The sequence below is a fragment of the Oculina patagonica genome, chromosome 1 (genome assembly GCF_052425735.1).
Source record: "Oculina patagonica isolate OP01 chromosome 1, crgOcupat, whole genome shotgun sequence".
In the NCBI taxonomy this organism is placed as follows: Eukaryota; Metazoa; Cnidaria; class Anthozoa; order Scleractinia; family Oculinidae; genus Oculina; species Oculina patagonica.
In genome coordinates, this window is record NC_135758.1 from 16,661,575 (window position 1) to 16,686,654 (window position 25,080).

At 38.5% G+C, this 25,080-nt stretch overlaps 2 protein-coding genes across 2 annotated transcripts in view; one reads left to right on the forward strand and one right to left on the reverse strand.

The window, feature by feature from the left end:
- The window catches only part of LOC144659144 (ceramide transfer protein-like), an 18,002-nt gene extending 17,088 nt beyond the window's left edge, over window positions 1-914 (reverse strand). Inside the window, exon 1 of the mRNA XM_078519591.1 lies at window positions 544-914. Within this exon, the coding sequence (XP_078375717.1) occupies window positions 544-783 (240 nt within the window). The 5' untranslated portion in view covers window positions 784-914. The remainder of the gene's footprint in view (window positions 1-543) is intronic.
- Window positions 904-20,433, forward strand: LOC144659133 (uncharacterized). The gene is made up of 28 exons (XM_078519582.1): window positions 904-1,377; window positions 2,432-2,554; window positions 2,686-2,748; window positions 3,115-3,168; window positions 3,968-4,039; window positions 4,417-4,460; window positions 5,127-5,230; window positions 5,459-5,547; window positions 6,664-6,751; window positions 6,846-6,959; window positions 7,489-7,602; window positions 8,799-8,839; window positions 9,139-9,215; window positions 9,707-9,779; window positions 10,471-10,673; window positions 11,478-11,965; window positions 12,924-13,296; window positions 14,038-14,515; window positions 14,867-14,917; window positions 15,340-15,426; window positions 16,106-16,204; window positions 16,338-16,391; window positions 16,763-16,852; window positions 17,405-17,496; window positions 17,609-17,660; window positions 17,825-18,555; window positions 18,912-19,014; window positions 19,644-20,433. The coding sequence occupies exons 1-28, from the start codon at window positions 1,126-1,128 to the stop codon at window positions 19,797-19,799; spliced, it is 4,365 nt and encodes a 1,454-aa protein (XP_078375708.1). The 5' UTR covers window positions 904-1,125; the 3' UTR covers window positions 19,800-20,433.
- The last annotated feature ends 4,647 nt before the right edge of the window (window positions 20,434-25,080 follow it).

The following is a 25,080-nucleotide window of genomic DNA, read 5'->3' on the forward strand; positions in this document are numbered from 1 at the left end:
CTAAGAAAAGAATAAAACACAAAAAAATCCAATGCGTAGGCTTCAAATTTCACAACATTAAAAAGCAAGCATGCGGTAGCATCAAATTACAAACTTGTGACTAAAGCATGGCTGAATGTCGGGATTTCGGGGTTTTTGATGTATAATTTTGATTTTATAGCACCCGCAAGAAAACACATTGAATAATTCTTAAGAATAAAAAGCCATATGCGAGCAAGATGGGATTAAAATCTCTTCTAACAAAAATGAAAAATAATACAGTAATGAATGCATGGGTGTCAAAACGCATCCCGAAAGCAAAAACATGTTCTGCTTCGTTCCGATTGTTACGGAATTCCGAAATCATGGCGACGTTTTGAAATATTTCAACCATTTCTATTGATTCAAGGGCACTAATCTCTCGAATCAAGAATCTGCGTACATTCTTTTGCCATATCTGTCATGTTTAAGTTTAGCAACTTCGATTATATTGGATTTGTAAAGCTCTCTAATAAGCTAAATCTTATTCACGGACCAGTTTCTAATATATATGAACGAACTTACTTGTATGGTAGCTTTTGCCACACTCATAGATCCTCGACAGCCAAACGCTGTATCGTACTCTGATTTGTAGTAGGACAAAGTACCGCCGCTCAAAACCACCCATCTCTCTTGCCATCCGTGCAAGTAGTTTGTCCATTTTGACAAGGTGTCTTGCAGTTCTGGTAGTTGAGGCTGCGAGTTTGTACAATCTAAGTCGTCTTCTTCTTCGTCGCTTAAGCTTGGTGTGTGTTCTCCAGACATTTTAGAAACTTACTTGGAGAATTAAAAAACTTTTAGCTACTCCTACGAAGGAAAACCGACAAAAGTTCATTTGATATTCAAGCTTATCGCCGCTTTGTGCTCCTCCTACCTAAAGTCCGCCATGTTTGTGTTCATGGGTTTCGGCGTTACGTCACGTTTGGTACCAATGCCCCGCGGTGCTTAGCCGCAAACGCCACAAGCTGCAGGGGGGTCCTGCGGGGGACGATTCCAGGGCCACTCGTAAGGGTTTATGGGTAATGTTATGAAAAATGGCGGCACGTACTCCATTAGAACAACTCGAAGAAGAATCGCTAAGAAAAGAGTGAGAATTGGTGTATTAAGATGCCAAAAGCTGGTAATAGCAAGAAGCGAAAGAGGGAGAGAAAAAAAGATGAAAATCAGGGCGCAAAGAAAGCAAAATCGAATGAAAACGATGGACAACACAAGAACCCAGAGGACACGTCAAATGTTACCAATGAACCCCCCAATCTTCCTTGTGAAGAGCAACAAGAAATAGATGACTTAGATGAAAAGTTGGAACAGAATGCAGCAAAGAACAACTTAACGACAATCAACGTTAAGAGTATTTTGCACGTAAGTATACGGTGTGAGATGTGTGTTACCTTCTACATAAAGACGAAAGCATTTTAGCGTTTACAGACGACGTGTTGACACTTCTCCATTTAATAATAAATGGAGAAGTGTGTGTGTGTAGCTCCCCTAAGTTCTTAGATGGTTACTTAATAGTAAGCTTACATTGTTTTCGCAGAGGAGCCTAGTTAAATCTTTTTTTCTGATCAATCTTGGTGGAGTATAAAAAAACATAGTCGTTTTACAATCCATGTAATCAAGCAAAGAGTCTTCCAGTTTAGTAATTAACATAATGTGTGTGTTTGAAAATCATAATCTTATGATGGTAACCAGTCATTTCGCCTACGATTGGATTCACTAACACAACAGTTGTAAACAAAACTTAATGTGTTATCCAGTTTGATAAACTACCTAGGCCTAGAAAACCTAGTCCGAGCGAAAGGACTTTGACCGAAAGTTGATTAAAAGTACAGTACAACCTTTATATTTCTCATTCTTTAAGCATGAGCAAAGGGTGACTACGTTTGAAATTTTTGAACGCCAAAAAGGTGCGTGCAAACTCGGTTGGGAGTGAACTCTTCATCACCCAAATTGACAACTATAACTCTTAAAAGAATCTGATTTCAAAATTATTTCAGTGTTTCTCCTTACCAAAATGACCTACAGCTCGTTAGCGAAATGACTCAACCTTAGACGTTTATAGGGAACTGCTTGTTAGCAAATCCACTCACAGGCAAAAGGACAGTAATTCCTTATGACAGCAGATGGTTTGTAATAGATTCAAGTGAGTCATTCCTTGTCTCCGTCTCAATACTTACCGATAGTTTAATAACACCGTAGTTTAAGCTTGCCCACTGAATCAACACAATACCCGTTTTCCCTCTATAGCGCGCGCGCTGCAGGGAATCACGGTAGTTGTATTCATCAAATCTTGCGCGAGACTCAGCAACGTGCATTCCCTCCAGGCGTGCGCTATAGAGGGAATTGGCTATTGTTTCACTAGAATTTAATTCCAGTTGGTTTACATTTTAAACATTTTCTGTTTTTGCATTGGCAGCATGTTGTATCAGACAAAAGAGTGCTTGCTATGGTGAAAAGTGTGGCTGCTGAACTTGAAGATGAGCAGGATGAAGCTGCTTCAGACAGTAACCTAGGAGACCTTGGTGTGGAACTTGACTTTGTAAGTAGAGTGTTAGAGTAGAGTGTGTTATGTATAAACTGTGACAGTCTTTCATGTATTATTTAAAATACATTTCATTCTAAAGACAAAAAAATATGGATTTAATAAAAGTATTTTGAACTGTTAACTAGGCACCTAAAATGACCAGAGCAAAGAGCAAACAGACAAATCAAGGAGATCCAATTGCTATCTTGGTGAGATTTTATTTTTATAAAATGCAAACTATAATGTTAACAATTTTCAGTGAACATTATGTTAGCCTAACAAGCATGTTACATAATTTAATTGAGGACATGAAATTTCTTACTTACTGTAGCTTGCATAGCAAGCAGGATTTCATGTGCCAGTGCCTTGTACCAAATGTGACGGTCTTCCAGGGGTTTTGGAGAACGAGGTAAATTTAAACCAGGGAACAGGCAAAATATCTTAGGGAACAGTTTTTGAGATTATGAGAACAAAGTACTACGAAGGGAGGACAAAGTAAATTAACAAAAATAATAATGTAAACAGTGTTGCACACATGAACTTGCATCTGTGATATTCAGCCTTTTCTTTTTCAGGCATCCCAGTCTCCCATAAAAGAGTTAAGAACAAAGAGGGCCTCAAGGAAAAAAGTATGGTTTCCATTGTTTGGAAAACTAATCAGCTAATTGTAATTTTATTGCATTAGTAATTGTTAGTGCTTTCAACAACCGCCAATGCCCAGCGAAAAGTGTGGGCTACTTCGCTCTTATTTGCTACATGAACTGTCTACATATACATGTATATCATTGAAGTATCTCTTTCAGATTCAGATGAGGATTATATTAATATGTACAGGTATTAATAAATTTCAGTTTTTGAGAGATAACATTTTAAATTGTGTCCAGTTTTAATGGACATGGTGTGGTTTAAAATGAGTTTTAGGTCAAAATAATTTCAAACTAGTTTGATTTGTATTTTCCTACAGAATTACAATGATCATAAACCTTAAACAAAGAAAAATACAAATCCAACTAGTAAGAACATCATTTTTAACTGAAATTCATTTTGAACTTTACATACCTAGAACCTTGATCTTTACAACCACAAACATCAGGTTTTGTATACTGATCATAAGATGTCAAATATCAATCTTTGATTTATAATTATTATGAACTGGGAAAGCCACAGGTTTGTTTAGTTACATGTACACTGTATGTAGGAATTTAGCACTGCACGTCCGGAAGTGAGTCTGACTCAAACATCAAACATTTTCAATAATATCTCTGAATAATAAAATAGCTTACATGTACACTGTACGATCAGGGTGTTAATTTTGTAGGTGTGCTATATGAACTTGTTATTTTTAATTAGTTATTAAAGAGTTAATTCTTTATTCTTAATCTCCAAGACAAAAATCAGCAAAATATTTGTTTTTATTATTGTTTGCAGAAGATTCACTTCACAGAGTTAGATCTTCCAGAGTCATCCTCTGATGAAGAATATAACCCTGATCAGGAAGAGGTACATACATGTGTATAGCTATTTCACAACAGACTTGTAGACTAATGTCTTTTCTTCAGTAGTCTGATCTAGACATCTGGTGTTCAAGCCTGCTTACTTAAGGTCCTTGTGCTGTATTCTTGGGCGATATGCTACATTTATAACTGTTCTTGATCCATTGTGGAACTACAGTATGACCTAGAGTGTTGTTTGGGACTCATCAATGTCTGTATAAGCAAACATTTCATCCAGTGGGACTAGGGATACTCTTTTTAAATTCTTTTAGAATGACAGTTATGAGACTGAAGGACAAGTGTTATAGGCCCCTCAAAGTCTGTATAATTATGGTCTGTTGTAAAAAGCTGACATTTTTAATTTCATTTTCTCATTTTTTCCAGGATGGAAGTGATGAAGATACAGAAAGCTGTGTATCCTTTACCAGGTAATACAGACATACCATGATAATGTATGTTTTATATTGTGCTGCATCAGGAGGCAAGTAAAACTCTCAGTTGATTGTCAACCAAAAGTTGGTTAAGGTAAAGGCTGACATTTTGAGCAATGTTAGCCTTTTTGTCGGAGCAAAGTCACTTTGCCCAATTTGGAAACAGTATTGTTTTATTAGAGCCTATTAATTTTGATCCTGTGCGTGTAAGTTGAACCACCTCAAGTTTCTGTTGTACAGTTGAATCCCGATAACACAAACCTTCAAGGGAAATCGAAAAAGGTTGGAGATATTGGGATTTTGAGTTACCGAGGGTACAATTAGTAAGAAAATAACCTGGAGGGGAATCGAAAAAGGTTCCAGTTAGCGGGAGGTTCGAGTTATTGAAGGTTTGAGTTATCAAGATTCAACGGTAGTTGAATTGTTGAGAACGAGAAGAATAAGAAATCACATCTTTTAAAGAATTTATCAGAAAGAAAAATGTTGAGAAATTAATCCAAAAGTTGGAACAGGGATAAACATATACCAAATCAGAAGTGTGTGGGTTGTTTAATTTCTAGGAGATCTTCTTTAATACTGACAAATGAACAAACTGCTTGAACTACAGCATGTGCACATTACACCAACCAAATCCAATCCATTTTTTTCTTCTCTTGATCCTAGTGACCTAGCCTCACCTCAATTACCTGGCACACCAGAGAGTAAGAAAGCAGATGATACAAAAGATTCAGAAGACAAAACGAGCGACATTCAACCAGAGAAAACAGGTACTAACTGTCAATTGGTATATATACTGCCACACTGCTTGGGGCAATAACGTGGAGCTATGGCAATAACACAATGCATTGGGCAATAAAAAACCTGAATCATCTCGACTGTCAATTGTTACCTGTGGTATTTGTCATCAGTTGACTCTCACAGCCCTTAGCTCAACATATTAATGTAGTGAACAGTTTGATTCTGTGAGTAATGTATTGTGTTTACTCTTTCTATAGTGACACGATCGCTAAGCAAAAAGCTTTTACAGGAACCTTTTAAAGTTCCTTATCCAGTGACATCAACTACTACAACACCAGCTGATGAGGTATGAAGCATAATTAACAATTTATTACGGGGCGTTTCTTTGGGAAAATCCAAAATTGGATCATTGATCTCAGATCACACAAATACTTTTCTCCCAAAGAAACGAAGAATCTGAAAATGGATTTTTTGCCATCACAACTCCGTAAACACATTTCGCACAGAACATTAAATATCAACATAAATTTATTTTCCGTCGAATGCACCCTAGCTAAAATCATTTCAGCATACAAAATCTTTCACAAACATCACGTTGAATAGTTCTTCTTTAGCCTCAAGCGAGAACGCATCTGAGAGCGAAGAATGTTTGCGAAATAATCAATGCAAACTTCACTCGTGACAATTTCAAAAGGATACAACTTCCGTAGGCACATGGTGGCTATTCTAGAAAACCTGCATCCAGTTTAAAAGGATACTTCATACTGATCAAGCTTGTTTCCTTTTATTGCGAATTATTGTTGTATTTTGATCAAAATAAGCACCTGAAAAATTACCATACGACAGTGTTTACAAAGAGCGAACCTGTATTTTCATAGCAAAGACCGCTGGGCCAATGTACTTTTTTCGAATCCTTTCCCAAAGAAACACACAGATCATGAATCCTAAAAATCCGGATTTAGATATGATCTGATGTATCCACTCAGAGTGTGGAATCTTCAGATCATTGATCCGAGATTAATCCATTTTCGGATATAGGTAAAGAAACGCAAAAGAATACAAGAATCCGGATTTGGATTTTCCCAAAGAAACACCCTTAGATTATCAGCTTGTATCAACTGTCACCTCATAGAAATTGAGAGCAAATAATCTAATTGTTTTTTTTTTTAATTTTCTCCAATTATTTCTGTATTATGAAGTATAATAAATACTGATCTTTGCACATACACTTACCAAGCTTGCCCAAACACATATACTAATGGCTGATGTGTACCAGTAGCTTAAACCAATCAGATTGTTGCATTTGCATTAGTATTCAAGTAGAATTCTACTAATTACATATAATTATTATCTTGTTGTTTGTATGATCTTTTCAGTAATTCTACTCAACAGCTCATGTGTGTTGTTTATGTAGTTGCTGTGAATCTGTGGCAGATTACTGATCAATATCTAATTCTTGTAGGTTACTGTTGTGGAAGAAGGTGATTTAATAGCAAAAAGGACTCGTTCTCAGCTACCACTTCAAGATGTGCCCATTGAAAGCATAGAAGGTATTCCAAGCTCTACTGCAGGCTAAATTGTTAACTTGTTTTGCTTTAATACAGTTAAGAAAGGTCCATTAATACCAAACTTTTATTGCCTTAGCAACATTCCAGCCTCCAGACTTCACTGCTGATATGTATGACCCTGTCCAAGAAGATGATTTGGACTTTGAAGACATAGAATGGCAGAAGTGGCTTCAGGGACTAATAAACTCAGGTATGCTTCAATAATTAACCATAGTTTTATTGGACTAGGTTGAGCAAAATAATTTATCATGATTTGTTAGTGGCGAGCAGGTCAATTATTATTTGCCAAAGCCAAGGTTAAGGCAAATAATTAATCTGCAAGACAGTGACAAGTCACAATATTTTGGGATAACTGCACTGTTGTATCATTTGATCCCTGTGTTTGGTTCTGGTGTAATAGAAACTTACTGACAACTCTGAAGAACAAACTGCAATTGTTTACAGAAGTGGCCACAACTATCCATTAGCAAAATATATTATGGGCAACAATGTTACTGTCAGAGGGTAATGCGCATGAGCAGACCATTTTTTGTAGGAATATAATTTATTTGCAGATCATGTGGTGGGCTCTCAGCCAAAATAAAGGAAGGGAAAGTGCATTGTATGATAACTACTTCTTTTGCCATAAAAAAAAGCAATACATAGTATACAGTAATATATCTTGCCTTATCTTACACTAGTTATTCACTTCAGTTCGGTGTTTTTGTGTGTATCTTCAGATGATATATGTGGTGAAGAGGATCATGAGGACTCAGAGTACAATTTCATGGCTGAAGCAGATCAAAAGGAAGAAAAAGAAGAATACAGGAATGACAGGGCTGTTAGAATCCCTCGTAAGCTGAGCTTATACCTTCTATTTACTTGCATTTTGTTTTTAAAGAAAAAAGACTGCAATGCACTGGTCAGGAGAGGATTGATTTTAAAAGAATTTTAAAAAGTTTTGCATCGGTTTGCAATGTGTTTAGGCCAACTAGTTTGAGTTATAATCCATTATACATAACTGAGCTGCTGTGCATGTTGTGATTGGTGGATGTCTGTCATCTATTAGAAAACACACTGCGTGGTGTGACTCGCGCACATGATCAAAGTTCGTAGTTCAAGTCAGTGTTGTTGGCAAAGTTTTTCAAAACTTTGGGCTAAACAATTTTAAACAATTTAAAAGTGGACAGCATTTGATTCAAAAAATTATTGAAAGCTGTAAGAGTTTACCTGACGTCGAGCAGTTGGACAACGCCATGGGAAATCCATAAATGACAGTTGAACGGTTAGGTTAAAGCTTACAGATTGGGCAATTAACTTCCCAAATGGAATAAATTCAGAAACGTTTATCATGGAATGACAACAACTTTAGCTCACCTGTAGCGGCATTACCTTAGCACTGAACTGTTCTGAATTCTTCTGTTATTGTATAAAACAAATAGATTCCATTTTGCCAGGGTCTGTTCAGTTATAGATCACAGAAGATGTCAAATTGTGGTAAGAACATTAGTGACCCAAGATTTGCTAGGCTCATGGGGCACTTTTTGTTCTTACCACATTTTGACACCAACTACATGTGAACTATAACTGAACAGACAAACAGCAAAATGGAATCTATTTGTTAAATATACTCTTTCTGGGGTGCAAATAATGAGCAAGGTGAGCACAAATCACAATATTTTTTACTCCTGAAGACCGGTTTAACAGGTTCCATGTACTCGTTTTTTTCCATATAACAACCGAAGATGCCAAGATTCTGGTGAAACTCAGTACATTATGGTGTTTACGAAATGTAGCGTAAATTTATAAAGAGTATTAATGTCAACTCCTCTGTATTTTGTTTTTTGGTTGTTTTCTTTCATGGTGGAAAGTCAGTGTTTTGCAAAAAGAAAATGTTGGATAATAAATCTTGTACAAATTTAAAATGTGTAATACCCTGTAAACCTTTGCTTGACAGTTGTATTTTGATGAAAAACAAAACTTGTAAAAATATACAGCAATACCACACACTAAATGTTTGATGTACTGTATTTTCTTTGGTGACTTTCAGAGAAGGAAGTGAATGAGTTACTTGATGAGTTACTGAAAGATGTGAGTATGTTATGTCATGATAAATTATATATTATGTTCATCAAATTGCACATGCTATAATTTGTATTACCTGCTTCTCAGGCATTCTACTCCCAGTGTTTGTTCAAGGTTATTGATTGTTTGTGGTGAATTCTTTGAGATGCAAATACAAATTAAGATATGACAGTCATGTTTTTGGAACAAGAAAAGAACTCTGTTCAACAAAAATCTTTTATTGTCCAACAAGATGATAGCAATGACATGATGTGTTTCCTCTGTGCTGATTTTTACATTTTGTTCTTCTTTTGATCTGTTTACAGTATGATGAGAGTGAAGATGCACTATGTCTAGATGACGATAGTGAAGATATTAGTTACCTTGAGCTGCTTAATGGCCGGTTAGTCAACCGTTATTGTTTTTGTCGACTGTTATAATGGCTTACACCGGGGTAGAGGGTGGTAAAGGGCATTTTAATAACCTGTGAATTGACTATTTTTTTCCTTGTGAATTGTGATTTCCTTAGTAGTCATGAATCTTGATTTTCCAAAATGTTCTCTTTTAATTTCCGTGAAGTGTGAAATGCCAATATTGTATTTTTTGTGAATTGTGAAAGGGCCATTTTATTTTCCGTGAAACATGATCTATACCCCCCTCTTTACCACTCTCAAGGTAGTGTTCTGGGTTTCTTGTGCAGTCTGACCATAAAAATCACGTGAAATTTGATATTGATCCCTATGAGATACATGTAAAAAGAGAAGTACAGTAAAATTCCAGTTATAAGCCATGGGATTATACATTGTACAACTTCGTAAGGGGTTTTGGGTGGTCTTATATCAATGACTAGGTTATGTTGGCTAATTTGGAATTGACCTAGTATTCATTCTGCAGGGAGGCAGCTGAGGAAAAAGTGCAGATTTTCAACACTCGACAACTGGAGAGACTTACAGAGCAACTGCAGCAGGTAGGCCCTGTCTGTTACAGTACCATCTGTTGTGCTAAGAGAGCTAGCAACATTTATTGGTCACATTATTGTGTCATGCCATGTTTTAGGCTACATGTAGGTCACCTTGTGTCACACCATTTTTAGGCTAGGTCACCCTTGTGTCATGCCATTTTTTAGGCTCGGTCACGTAAGTGTTACGCCATGTTTTACGCTATGGCATGCTTGTGCAACACCTTATTAAAGCAGGCAAGTCTTGAGCACTATGTTCGGCGAATCTTGTCCATATTTTATAATAGTTAAATTGTGTAAATGACCTTTCACGAAAATTGCTGATATAATCTCAGTAAATGATTGACATTTGAACATAAATCAAACTTGGTTCAGTATGTACAGTCTGCTATAATCTTGTTGAATTTTGACTACCTATTCTCCTTTGATATTTAAAGTCCCAAGTTTATAATGATCATTGCCAATGATGAATACTTTGTGGAATCTAGTAGCATCTTTGTTATATCAAGGTTACTGTTCATATTTTAAGCTGTGGTACAGTATATGACAGACATGTTGAGAATACTGATGACTGCAGTGAGTGATTCACAAGGAAGTTGTAATGATGCCATTTTCACCACCCTCCCCTCCCTAGCTCCTTCAATGTAAACACCATTACAACAAGTTTTTTTTTAAAACTATAGTTTGTTTTTCTTTCCAGCACGCACAACTGCTGACACAGATATATGTGATGGCCCGAGAGGATGAGAGTCTGAGTAAAGAGGCACAACTTACTCGAGACTATGTGAATGAACTCAAGGGTTTTCAGGACAGAGCGTCCAATGCTCAGCTTATCAGAGGGCTAGGTGATGGTATGGTACATGCCTCAGCGTTCAGCTTCCCAGGCCTGGAACAAGCTGTAGAGTAAGATATTCACATACAGTGATACTGGTTATGTTATGTCAGAAGTGCAGTCAGGACATTATGTTAAAGGATCCTAGTCAGCCTCTGCCATTTTCGATGCCATTGAAATTATGAAAATTGTATGGCGAAGCGAAATAGTATTGCATTGCTGTAATTTGTGTTACTGGAAGTCTGTTTAATTACATTTAGCAGTTTCACAGTGATGTCTTTTGTTTAGACACGCTCTGCGTAAAATATACTGAAACTCCTGTATGTAAACAAAAATGAAGGCGTCGTTGACTAGGGTCCTTTAAAGGGCTGTGAACAATCAACAAAGCCAAGAATAGGAAAACGAAAGAACGACAGGTTATTGGGTCAGGAGGAACGAGGCAGAACACAAAATTAATTACAAAGCGTTTTTTTTACACAGAGGGAAAAGGTCTAAACGTTTTGCATGGGTTTTAGGCCATCTCTGTCAGTGTGTTTTTTTGTGAGGAGTTAGTTGGTAGGCTTTGGCGGCATATCAGACAAGTTTGGTGGAGCCAAAATATCCATGGTGACACCAAAGGAGCCTCGAATGCCCCAAAGCTTACCAAACTGAAAGGTACGATAAGGTATCTACCATACCTAAACTGTTATCAGGTCAGTGAGTTGTTATCATAGGAGATCAGTGCAGGACTTTTGATTGGCTATTGCGAATTAGGATACAGTAATGTAAAAATAAGTGGTAGCAAATCTTTTCGTTTTCAATTCATTCATTTGACGTTACCGTTTGTTGTACATGTAAGTCTCTTGATAAATCATGTCCGATTTTCTTTGTTACAGAATTGTTAACAGCACCTTTGTTCCAAAGAGAAGAACACCGAGCCCACGAAAATGCAACACACCTAAAAAAGATAACAAAGCTCCTGTCAAAACAGGCAGACGTTCAAAAACCCTAACCGACGACCTTCTTCCCCCACTGTCGGAAACCAACGTGCAGCTAATGGCCACTAAGAAAAACGTTTTTAGCTTTGTGGAGATTCTTCCTCATCATAATCTGTTGCCAAGAACAGGAGACACACCAAAGCAGCTTAACGGACTCAGAGTGAAATTCACTGACGCTGAGGACAACCTTCTAGCGCTGGGAATGAAGCAGCATGGGAAAAAGTGGGACCTTATACAGGAACATCTTCTGCCGGTCAAGAGCCCAAAACAGCTTCAAATCCGCTGTAAAAATCTACTCTCGGCCCGTGCACCCGAGAACATCATTAAATACTATCGCAGGAATAAAGAGTTGTGGGAATTACCCACTAGGATACAAGTTTTTATAGGTAAGAATTAAATGGCATGAAAATTGCTTTCTTCTAGAAGACGCCAGCCTTCAACGCAGAGAAGGCCTCAATTTACGAGACCACTTTTACAAGGTCTCCATTTAAAGTCATGTGTTATTGTTCTATTTAAAAATTTTGGTTCCCTGACGAATTAATTCAGCCTTGGTATAGCCATCCTTCATCTTCCATTGGCTTTTATTCCGTTCCATTATTTTCTGATGCAGCTTGATAGAGGCCAGATAGGTTGGTGGTCACATTGAGAAGTGAGCTGTAATTCACTGTTGCCCATCCCGCGTGTTTCCTGAGTACAATGATATGTTTTTCTACAGTTCAGGGGCACCAACCGACCTTTTCGGTGAATATCTGTTCGGAAGACCTATAATCGACTACGATTTTCGGATTAAAGTGTGGTGAAAAACTGGAGTATTTTTAGCTCAAACTTTCGTGTGTTTTCTGAAAGAGAAAATTTCGTTTGGTTACGAAAAAAAAGGCCAGCAACGATTTTCAAGAAGGAAACAGCAGCTCGTAAATTTGAGTATTTATATTTCGTTCACTTAGATTTCCTGAAGTTCGAAAGTTCAGTAAAAAAAATTACCATCTTTCTATTGACTTCAGGTAACGTACCCGAAGATACTCTGCTCTCAGCGTTAAACACTGGGGCTTTAAATCTCACGAAAAGGACAATATAACGTTAAAACAGTGTTTCGACACCTACAGTAAAATTTTCTCGTTTATTGCCCTGACAGTTTGCCCTTCTTGGGAAACTCTTTATCCGCAGTTCACACATACTGTAGTTCTTAGCATTTATTGGCAGTCACGTTAGAAATAAACTTTATATTTGCATAAAACATATTGAGTACTTATTCTATCTCTACCGATCCAAGCTCATTCGTATTTTTCTAAATATTGTCGAGACCGCTCAGTTTCAATTTATTTTTTCTCCAACATCATTATGTAGAGTCCAATGGCCGTAGGCTGCGTGGCAGAGATTCAATGGAACCAGACTGGTTGATAAACTACAAGAAAAAACAAAAGGAGCGCCGTGAAAGTCAAGAAAAAAGCGAGGCCCTCGCTGTTCAGCAAAGCGTAGAAGGCGCGGCGTATGGCAGACCAATCGTGCCTAAGCTCACCCGAGGAACGTATGCTGTGGCGCTACCGAGTGTCTCATCTGCTGGGGAGCGAGGAAAGGTAGCCTGGGTAGCTATTACAAGCAGTACAAGCCCATGGAAGGCTCTGACACCACCACGCCAGCCAGTGGAAGATGTACGTAAAGGAGAACATGCCTTGCCTACAAACAACGTGACAAGTGCTCGATCATCTCCTGCTGCAAGGTATGGTTATACGGAATTGACTTCCTAATAAGCATCCCATTTCTAATAACCTCTCCTTTATCAACATGTTTCCATAAATGCTTCCTAAAATTACCACAAGGAAGTAAGAGATATTAAGATCAATTTTTGGGTTTATTTGTTTCACATTAATACTGCTTAGGAACTGGTTGTCTTCGTTGTCTCAACTGGCATTGATTATTGTCCATAGTGGCTACATGTAAGCACACCGAATCTTTTGGTATTCCCAACGAATTTGTCTGCAGTCTCAAAATATCTTGTCTCTATGAACTCCCTTAAGCTTCCAGATCTGATCATGTTCCACCAGGTCGACGCAGCACGTTTCTCTTTCGTAAACGGTCGATGCCATTATAGCAACACGTTGAAACTTTTCACTATCATCGAATTGTTTTTCAACTAGAACAGATAAATGCCTGTCACCACCCAGGATCAAACCCAGAACCTCTGGTCTCTAGCATCCCTCCCTCACCACTAAATCTCCACGTTGATCCGCGATATATAAGAGGACCCTATCCCTAACCTAGGCGTAGGCCTAATAATTGCCTTATCAAGGCCTAATTTCATCTAATAATCACAGCACAATTTCGACCTAGTCCAGGACAAAACTACAGCAGGTATGACAAAGTCTGGTTACCAATAATGTCATCGACCAACGAAAAGGAAATCAGCGTCGGCGCATTTCAATGAGCATCTGTTTTTGATGTGACTCTCATTTTGTTACAGTGTTTGCCAAGAGAATACCAACCAAACAAGCGAGGATCGTGTGGCGCCATTACATGCTGCTACTGTAGCAATGGAAACTGATGTAGATGTCAACACAAACCTTTCACCAACAAACGACGAGCCTGTTGTACAGACACAGGACACCACAGAGAAAGAAACCAGTATTCCTGCTGCTGACGAAGATTCTAAGTTTTCAAGTTCAAGCTCAAACCCAAAAGAAACTAGCAAAGAGAATAACTCTAAGGGGTCAACGGAGAAGACAAATTCAGAAAGTTCAACTAACAAGACTACTACATCTTCAAAAGTCAAATCATCCCGTGACAAAAATGGAGGCAACGTGACAGGTGGTCGCGTGACATCAAAGTCACACATCTCTGGGTCTGAGAGTGGAGGAAATACCAGCGGAACTTCCCGTAAGCCTGCACCAAACTCACAAGCCGGCTGCGCAGGGAACTATATCCTGGAACCTGACCCAAAGGTAAAATAATAACATAAAACAATATGTATTTAGCCTGTGTACAGCCTGTGTACAGGCATATCATTGTACATGTAAAAGAGAGAACGTTTTCTTCTTTGTGTGCTATGTAACAATGATATTTGTTTGAATCACTCCTCGGTCTTTAAAACCCTTATTTAATGCAATAAGCTCTTAAGTGAAGGCTACCAGTTTTTGTTGAGGTGAATCATGGTAACGACTACTGGGTGTTAAATTTAGAGGCTACAAGTTTTCACTAGCCCTAAAAAGGAAATAGAGATAAAAGCAATAAAAGATCTTTGAACCCGCTTCCTTTGCATTCCAACTTATGTCAATTGCGTTTTGTCATTTCAGTTCAGAAATCGAGCTCAAGCATTTGCAGAAGGTTTCCTAGCTAAAGTCAAGGTATGTATAAGTTATCAATGATACGATTACTACAGATCTTTTTTTTTAACAAATTTTTAAGCTAGAAATTTTTAATCAGGAAATGCGTCTCACATATTTAAAGCTTTACAGCTTTGAAGAATTTTATTCACTTTATTTTATTTTTGTTTTATTTTCATTGTGGCTTACCTGTAAACTAGCTGGTGCGTTCCCGCAGATTTTGCTAACCATATCTCCGAGACGCATCGAAATCATAGCTAAGTGTAATGACCACATTAAACATTGTATTGTATTGTATTGTATTGTAACTACTGCTTACATGTTGCCGTTATTCAAACATTGTGCATATCCCAGCAACTCAAATGGTCCTGAAATGACGTTGCTCTCTCACACCTATCATCTTGGACAACATGTAACAGAATTCTTTGTTGTGTCGTTGATAGAAGCAGCTTAGCGATGATCCTGTAACATATGAAGAATTTCTGCGAACACTTGCATTGTCTTCCGCGGAACAGTGCTCACCTGTCGAGGTATGCATAACTTGGGTGTGTGGCATGCGAGGAGTATAACCTTCAGTCTCACTTGTGCAGGGCATTTTAGTATGACATGACGGGCGCTTAGTCAATCAATCAATCAATCAATCAATCAAACTTTATTTATAGAGGGTTACAGTAATATTTTTACAACTAATAAATTTGTGGCCCTCTCTAATATAAAAAAAAAAAAAAAATATAAAAAAAAAAAAAATATAATAAAAAATTAGTCAACAAGATGATGTTAAAAACACAATTTTTCTTAGCAAAAATTTCTGTGTTTTTCTAAGAGCTGTTGTAAAACTTAAGCCAGCGAAAGTAGTAGTCGCCATTTTAAACTAATGCAAAACATGTAGCCTCTGGGGAAACGTTTTGTGAGCGACATTGCAGTTTACAGCTTTTGTCTCACAGCTGCTTGACTGGAAAAAAATCGTCGTGAATTGATAGCACGCGTTTACGGAGTTTCGAAACCGATTTACAAGCTCAGGAAATTCAAAATTTCTTTGAAACTTTGTGGGTGTCAGGACGCATTTTTTTTTAACTCCCCAAAAAATCTGTTTTGCTCTTACTTCCCCCTTACTCCCCATCTGAATGAAGCTGGTGCATAAAGCACTTATGTCTAGAGCTGCTACTGAAGGCAAGTGCAGTGTTGACTAGTGTCTCTACTATTTTATAGCTGTACAGGAGGGTTGAAGTAGTTCTTGCTCAGTATCCAAGTCTTGTGGAGGATTTTGTTGGGTTTTTAGAACCACACCAGGCAGTTGAAGCAGGCGTGGTAAGTGCTACTGTTTTGTTATTTTATTGAAAACCAACAAAACATACAGTTTTCGATAGAGATGTAGAGTAGAGCAGTTTTGATTCTGTCTTCAGTACTGTTGAGTGATAATTTTATTACATTCTCGTTTCAGTTTATGGCAAACCTGGAGTTTGTGAGGGCAAGAACGTTTCTGAGGAAACTAGAGGTGAATAAATTTTCTGAGCTTTATATTGTCGGTTTCCTTTGTTTGGTTGGTTGGTTGGCTGGTCATAAAATGACAAAGATGTTTCCAAATGATGTTCGCAGACATTCTATCATCCATTGTCATTTTCCTATTTTCCTATCACAATTGCAAGCCAAGAGAAAGCTTTAAGAACGTGAATAAATCCACCTTATTCGATGATTTCACAGATAATATGCGCGGATAGTTAACGAGTTTTCTAGGTACTTTTCAAAGCCCCGCAGAGGCGAGGAAAAACTGATGCAACAAATGAGTTAAATGTCCTCTTGTAAAGGCAGGGGGAGGTTATTTTAACAACCAACTCAGGTGACTCTTAATTTTGTTTTTATGTCCAGGTGCACTTCCAACGCACTCCGTCTCAATTCAGGAAGATAGTCAATGCATTCGATTCTTGGAATAAGAAAACAGTAAAAGACCCTATGCAGGTATTGTATTTTGACCAATCAGTTTTGCCTGGTAGAATTGTTTTTTCTGTCATCAAATGGAAGCAACTTTTGGAAAATGGTATGCCCTGCACTTCTCTAGGAGGCTAGCCTGGGAGTGTAGCTTCCTTTCACATAAAGCTACTCAGCTAGCCATTCGCATGGTTTTAAGTCAATGTTTTCTATGTGATAAATCAAGCAGCGTAAAGACCCTCGATGTCAGTCAAGTTTGTTTTTATTTAGTAGCACAATCTGCCAGAAAGGATCATTTATTTATTTGGTTACCCCTGGAAATTAGAACTTATTTCACTTTCGCCTCGATCCCGCCAGTTGTACGGGCAGACCCCTGCCTAGAAGACATGAAGTAAACTGAATTCACACGTGACGCGCTTCACACTATGCAATGCACAATTCTCACTGAGACACGCCTGCGAGAAATCATGGTAGTTGTATTTATCGTTGCCAAGTCTATGACATGTTTTGCTGAATACAACTGCCATGATTCACTGCAGGCGCGTCTGGTGATTGACTCGAGGTTTTTTGTTACCGTTTCAGTTGAAGAAAACTGTTGTTCCAATGTTAAAAGGGCAGATGCACCTGATTGAAGAATTCTATTCATTCTTTGATGACTTGAAGCCTCCTGTGTGGTAGGATGAACAAACTGACCTTTTCACTTAGAAGCTGTTTGTAATTTGTAATTATGTGCAATTATCCTCTCAGCAATAAAACTAAGCAAACGTTTTGTTACCTTATTCAAAGCTCTGACGATGATTTTGAGGAGATTGATTTCGGAAGTGGGAGTGAACCAGAGGTAAATAGACCAAGTTATTAAATAGTGTAAGATTCTTGTTAAAAATTAGGTTATGTCTTGTAAACTCCAACCTGCATACGCAGTCACTACATGTATCTTTGAGCACATTACTAATACAAAATACTAAGTTCATATAGCATTCATTATTGTTTTATTTCTCAAAGGTTGATGACTTTGAAGAAGTAGTCATACCGTGTTTCGTGGAGCCTAAAAAAATCAAAGGTAGGCCTACCAAGGACACACTGCAAAGAAACTCCAATACACGAAAGACTAGAAAGCCTTGTGCGACTGTGAAAGGTACAAAACAACAAGGATCTGCAGGGAAACCACTGGGGAACAGAACAAAAGTCAGCCAAACAAAAGCTAACACAAAGGCCGGTGGGAAACAAGATAATCCCCCAGGGAAAAATCAAGGTGATGATGCGGTGGTGGAACCCCTGAAGGGTACCTCTGAGATGTCAGCAAGCGTGGAAACAACTGGAGAGGAGAGTGGAGTGGGTGAGCAGAGAACTGAAGTTAACGCACTTGAAGGACCTCTGTCCGTAACTACATCACTACAATCAGAAACCAGCAACGACAGCTACCGCGGAGAAGAGTTAAACCCCACTAGTCAGGACACTTTAAACCTCGAACATGAAGAGGAACGCGAGCGAAGGAACACCGATAGCGAAGAACAAGAGGATGATGGGAATTCTGACATGGAGCATGATGGGTATGAAGAGGATGATGATGACGATTATATGGATGGTGACGATATAGACGGTGACGTCATCAAAAGTGACGCAGATGCTGAGGCCAGCGGCTGTGACAGTGATGTTGTTTGTAGTTCAGCTGTTGTGCCAGCTAAAAATCTGCACCGGAGTCAAGATGGACAAGTGGTTCTTTTGTGGACAAGGTAAACTTTGGTTATTTGCTTTTACTTGCAGTTTTTCTTTTAAAAACGAACTGTTGTTGATGCGTGGCAGGATTCGTTGGTAGTGATCCTTTTACTTCCTTTGTACGCTGAAAACAACTGTTGTGTATTCTGTAATTGGTGGACTTTCGGTCACAATTCGAGTCTGACTTCTTGTCTTAAGAGGCAATTCTAAGCACGTTCCTGATTTATTTTCTACGAGCGACAGTCAACTCAGCGGCGCCTTACTGACTTTACCCTAATCAGTAGAAAACTTGGGTCTTGGTCAATTACTAATTGGTCATTATGGCTGATGGTATGTTATATTGATGTGTGTTATGCATTTTATTGCTTTTTAGAGAAGATGACCGAGAAATATTACACGCTTGTCAAAAGATGGGTGCCAAGCCAGAAACATTCCAACATATAGCAAACGGCTTGAAAAATAAGACAGCAGACGAGGTGAGACGTCGGTTTACTACACTACTTGTTACTGAGAAGTGAAAAGCAACGGAATAATCTTAGTGTAAGTGTGACGGATGAACATAAAACAAGGTCCGCTCCACTGAAGACAAAGGCTCAACACGCAAGAAATGGGGGGGAGAGAAAAAGAAAACTTCCCTTTACATCGTGGTTTTTTAACTACTATATTAGTCGTACTCATGGTTATGGACACGTTTACTTACAATTTAAGCAAGTGCATAGTTATATTCTTGTTCTTTTTTTCTGTTTTCGTTTTTATGTTTTAGAAAATGCCCAGAAACCTGTAATGTTTGTTTAATAACTGTAGGACTCGTTTATTGTTTCGTATCGTTATATTTAGAAAATTTGACTATATGTATGATATTCTCGTACGGACCAAAAAAATTTCAGACACAGTATCCCACCAAAAAATATTTGAAACACGAATTTCCATCCGAATATAAGCCCCCTCCCCCCCCCCCCCTCCCCTCCCCTCTTCCGTATATAGGTCCTCCACGAAATTAATCCCACCTGGAAAGGACGTTGGGCAAATTTAAGCCCAGGGAGTTCTTTCGTAATTTTATGGTAACTCTGTTAATCTGTAGCATGTTGATTATGTTTATTTTCAGGTAAAAAAGCGTTTCATGGATCTCCTGACCCTGTTTAAAGCCAGTAGCGGTGAACAAACAAGGGAATCGACAAACGAGGAATCTTGTAGCGAGGAGGAAGACGAAGAAGATAGTGAAACTGTCGGTGAATCAGAAGGCGAGCAGGCCCAGGACTAGTTCATTAACAAGTTCTCTTCATTCCATGGCTTGCGCGTGAAGCTCCTACCTTGGTAACGCAATCTAGATAGGCAACGGGTCACGCAGTACAGCTGGAGTCAAATCTATGACACTAAAGAGAAGACATGAATTGTTACCATGTTTTGACAACTTTGTTAATAGATAGAAATATTGAAATTTTAACTTATCGTAAGAGGACAACTCTACCCTGGATACTTCGGGAATGGCTTTGATCGAGACTTGACCGAGACTGGGAACCGCGCAAGAAAAGACTGGCACCCAGAGTAGGGCTAGCACTGAAGGACACGTCCGAATACATTGGGTTTGGTGGGTTGTGAAATGTTGTTTTGGAAGTATAGGCTTATCGAAGCTAATCTAAAATTAGAAATATATATATTTATACCACTTGGACGTGAAATATTTTAAAATGAAAAAAAGCGAAATTGAATGAACAAAAACAGTTGTAAATACACCAGCTAGGTTATCAGTTTATTTCAGGTTTGTATTTGTACAGATGTTAATGAAATGATAGAGTTGCTAATTATGGCTGCAAACAGATGACAGTATAATTCAGAATTACTACTCGATTAACAATCAGTCAAGGAATGGCTGAAAATAAATGCACAATGTTTTACGTAAATGTGTTTAAATTTCTCTATTACACCTGACAAGGACAGTCCGTGTTTGTATCAAACGTTTGGATGCAGGGGACCACGCAATGAAGAATAAAACTGCTTGGTTTGTCTGTTGCTGGATCTCTTGCTTAAAAAAGAAATGCTCGTACCAGACGTCAGTCTAAGTGTTACATGTAATAAAAACCAGATTGATTGCATGCAAGGCTGGTACTTACTACGGCAGAAGGACAAAAGTTATTGGCCAATATTTTAACAAGCTGAGCTAGTCTTCAGGGCCAGTACTATAATGTAAGGGAAAAAGGTTCTAAAATTTGCATTTGGAGTATACAGTGTATGTAAGTAGGAAGTAGGCCAGCTTTGCTAGTTGAAATTTTGGCCAATAAATTTTGCCTTTCTGCCGTAGTACCAGCGTTGCAACTGACTCGTCCCCAGTCGTCTCTAACGCTAAAATTGACGCGAAGGATGGTGGGAAGGAGGAAGGGCATGATTCCCTCCTGGACTCACGATGGACTCAAAAGACGACTGGAGACAAGTCAGGCCTTGCAATCAATTTGGTTTCAAATTCATTCCTAGACGAGGCACTTCTCCTCTCTCGCACTTATTCCCTGAGCATTTCACGGGATCTTTATTAGAATTGTCCAAAGACAAAGCATTTTCTTGTAAAAATTGCGTAAACTTCTGCAGGCTGACTTGCGTGCGTTTGGGTCGACTCGCGATTACTTTGGTGAGGATCAAATTTGCGCCCAAGTCGGCGCAAGTTTTTTTATCGTTACATTTTGACCGCGCGGCACTACCACGTAGCCCTAACTTTTTCCTTGTTCTGTTGCGATTTGCGGATAAAAGTGCGAGTAAGTTCCGCCTTAGCCCGTTCTAGGCTTTCGATCGGTTTGTGGGGAAGGCAAGCGGCGCCTTCTTCCCCGCTCGTTCTTTCCACGCTCGCTCGCCCGCGTTTTTCGCTCTTCCCCACAAACCGAGAGCCTGTAACAGGCTAGTTCCGCCTTTGCGCCCCTAACCTGCGATTCAGATGCGATCAGGCGTTCTATCTTCAGGTAAGTGCGCCCCTAGTCTCCTTCGCAGCCGTTGTTTGAGATCTGTCCTACAAATATGAGCCCCTGTGTGTTACAGACGTTCAAAGTTTCTTCCTGTCTGACATGCGAACGGTACGCACTCCCAGATTCGTTGGCTCTCTGGGGCGCCGGCTCTGGAAACGAGATTGAAAAAAAAAAATAAAAAAAAAAAAAAAAAAAGGGAGTTTTTTTTAAATGAAAAAAGTTTCAAAAAACCCCGGGGAAAAAAAAAAAAAAAAAAGATTTTCAAAAAAAAAAAAAAAAAAAAAAAAAAAAAAAAAAATCTGCCTAAGACGTTTGACCGCGGTGAAGTAACTGGTACTAAGGCAGAAGGGCAAAATTTATTGGCCAATATTTCAACTAGCTGAGTTGGTCTACTTCAGGGCCAGTTTTCTGAAAAAACTAGAGATTTTTTCCCTTACATGATAGTACTGGCCTCTTTTGCACAACCCAAGACTGCGATGATGTACCTTTTGACAGCTTTCCTCCTTTTCTAAAAAACAGATTGGATACTCTACAACAAATTGCAGTTAGAAATAAAACTATTGACAATTTCAAATTAAATTGGAAAGACTTTATTTCCTTGTTTATTTAGTTTTTTTGATCTATTTATCTTTATTTATTTATTTATTTTTTATCTACTTTATTTTCCTATGTACCTGTGAACCTCTATTTTCCTATGTACATTGTAACAGCTTGTAAACTATGAAACTACAGTTTGTAATCAAACTTTGTCTGCTCTTTCTTCTTTTATTTTCTTTCACTGTAATAATTGTATTATGTTATTAATGGCAATAAAGATACTTCATTAAAAAAAATAGTACTGGCCTTGAATAAGATCGAAGAAAACTAACTGAGTAGCCCTGCTAGAACAACCCTGGGTACCAGGGGACATGACCGACACCGCAAACCGCGCAAGAAAAACCTCTGGTACCAGGGTATGCTAGAACAGTGCCAGTTGAAATATTGCATGGCCGATAAATATTGCCTACGTACCCCGCCGGCCGAGCGCTCTCCAGAAAGCCTGTTCGCAGGCTACGTACTGACCAGCTTTGCAATCCATTTTGTTTATCCCATGGATAATTCACCAGCTAACCCATCTATTAAGTACCATTTAGTTTGGACTGTAATCTACAATTTTTTGCCTTTCTGCGAAAATACCAAAATTCGGCGTAACGTTCCCTCCAGATCCATAGTAATCGAATAAGAAAGTCGTCATGCACTCTGTCACTCAAAATGACGATTTTTCCCCTTCTGATGAAAAGCCACCACGTAGATCAAGACTAAGTTTCATTCCAGATCTACCAAATACTGTCGGATTAAAATGTAACGTGTGTTCAACGTTACGGTGAGTCCACGTGGTGGCATTTTCCCAAGAAGGACCAAAAAGTAAATCTCAAGTTTAAAACTGGCAGTTAATGGTGGATCTGGACATTCTCGTACCCATAGCCCTTTCGTTTCTCTTAGCCCCCACCGCGGTCAAACGCCAGAAATATGCAAAAAAAAATAAGAAAAGTACGGCAAAGATAAGGTTTTAATTTTCATAGTTCAAAGTTCGATATATAACCGGTATCCAAAGGGTTTACTAAGTTTTTTGGAGCTTTACTAAAAAAGTTAACGTTGTACGTGTTTGAAAATAGCGATATGCGGACTTGTCGGCGCCATTTGTCAAAGCACGGGTTCGGATGCGAAACATTTAAAAAAGTAATAACACTGGTTTATCTGAGGGAATGGGATTATGCTTTTACTCGGCAACTATTTTTATCTATCCTTGCTCGTAATAACACTTCAATTCGAACAAAAAACGGCGAAATAGAAAGAAAACCTGCCTGAGACGTTTGACCGCGGTGGACTCTTAGCCGGCTGAGCCTTGGCACGAGGAAACGAAGGGCTCTAGGGACACAGGATTTCCAGTTCTAGATTATAGGACTTCCGGTCTTCATGTATGCAGTCATGACGTTTCAAAAGAATGTATGAGAGAGTCGTTACGTTTTCGACTTCCGTTTAGGAATTCTTTGTTCCAAACAGCCAATCAAAAAAAATCGAATTAATACAAACATCCTATGTCCCCAGATGTTAGGAGAGATTTTTTTTTTTTTTACCCTTCGTTTTCTCGTGCAAGCCGGCTAAGAGAAAGGAAAGGGCTATGGGCACGAGAATGGGATCTGGAGTGAAAAAAAAAAAGACTTGAACTTAGTGGCAGCTTTTCATCTGAAGGGAAAAAAATTTTCATTTGGATTGACATAGTGCCACTTTCTTTGATATTTGATTACTAGGGAACTGGAGGGGACATTACGCTGAATCCACGTGGTGGCATTTTTCCCAAAAAGACCAAAAATAAAGATTTTAAGTTTCAAAATGGCCGTTTTTGCAGGATCTGGAGTGAAACTTATTGGAATTCTTTTGACCTGGAGTGAACATCAGGTTGAATCCACGTGGAAGCGTCTTTCCAAAAGACCCAAACTGTACAAAGGGATTAATGGCAGCTGTTAATGGACCTTATGCGTCTGGAATGAAAATAAGGCTTTATCTTCCTGGTGGCATGTCATCACAAAGGCCAAAAACGTTTATTTTTTTAGTTCCACATCGTCATGTGTGGCACTTTCTTATTCGACTTCATTGGGCGTTGAGAGAACATTAGGCTGAATCCACGTTTCAGTTGTGCCACTTTCCCAAAAGGGCCCAAACAGTACATTTAATTTTTAACTGTAACTTAGGGAGCCAATGAAGGTGGTTAAGCCTGTATGTTGCATGGGAGAATCTCGGTGAACCTGTGACTAGTCCGGAAGTTAGCTGCGGCATTCTGTACTCGTTGGAGTTTCATGACGTGCGAATTCAGAAGACAATATAATAGGCTGTTTGTAAGGAGATTTAGAAATTTATAAAGATTAACTATAAGTTGCCGGTCACAAGCCTTTCTACTTATAAGCTCCTCTGGCTTACATACATACATCTGTCTGCTAGCGAAAAAAAGTATTTTGGATATAAAACCCCGTAAAGCATTCTATTCCCCCATCCAACCTTTTCACATGCTTTTTCATGATTTTTAGCTGAAAATTGTTCTTCAAATAGAAATGAGAAAAGAATAATTTTTCAAGTAGTGAAAGAAACCATATCCTTCCACAGAAAACTTTTTGCTGCTTATAAGAGGCGTAAAAAACATTATTTTTTTAACTATATGACTGAGGAGAGGTGTACTCATGGTAAAACTTGATGGTGGTGTGACGGAGAGTCATGTGCCATTCTATCTCCAGCCATTGCTTTTTGTCTCAGATTTAATTAAGAAAGATGGGTCTTGGAGAAACTTTGTGTTTCGTGTGTGACAGTCGTTGACGAGACTATACATCATACGTACATCGTTTTAGTTACAGACATAAAATGACCGTTTGGATTATAACATTTAAAAGATCAGTCATATTTGTCTAACGTACCATTATAGATCATTATAAAAACACGCATTTTCCATGTGTTTAGTAGCATACAGTCAACTCTCTGTATAGGGAGTTTAGTTACAGTAAAATGACTGAAAAACGGCAGGGACGGGACCAACACCAGGTATCCGTATTACAGAGGTGTCTG

Bases quoted from the DNA above. Each gene is read 5' to 3' on its own strand.
- LOC144659133 (XM_078519582.1), top strand. From the start codon at position 1,126: ATGCCAAAAGCTGGTAATAGCAAGAAGCGAAAGAGGGAGAGAAAAAAA. The intron at 16,392-16,762 runs GTGAATAAATTT...TTTTATGTCCAG, and splicing joins CGTTTCTGAGGAAACTAGAG to GTGCACTTCCAACGCACTCC. The intron at 19,015-19,643 runs GTGAGACGTCGG...GTTTATTTTCAG, and splicing joins AAAATAAGACAGCAGACGAG to GTAAAAAAGCGTTTCATGGA.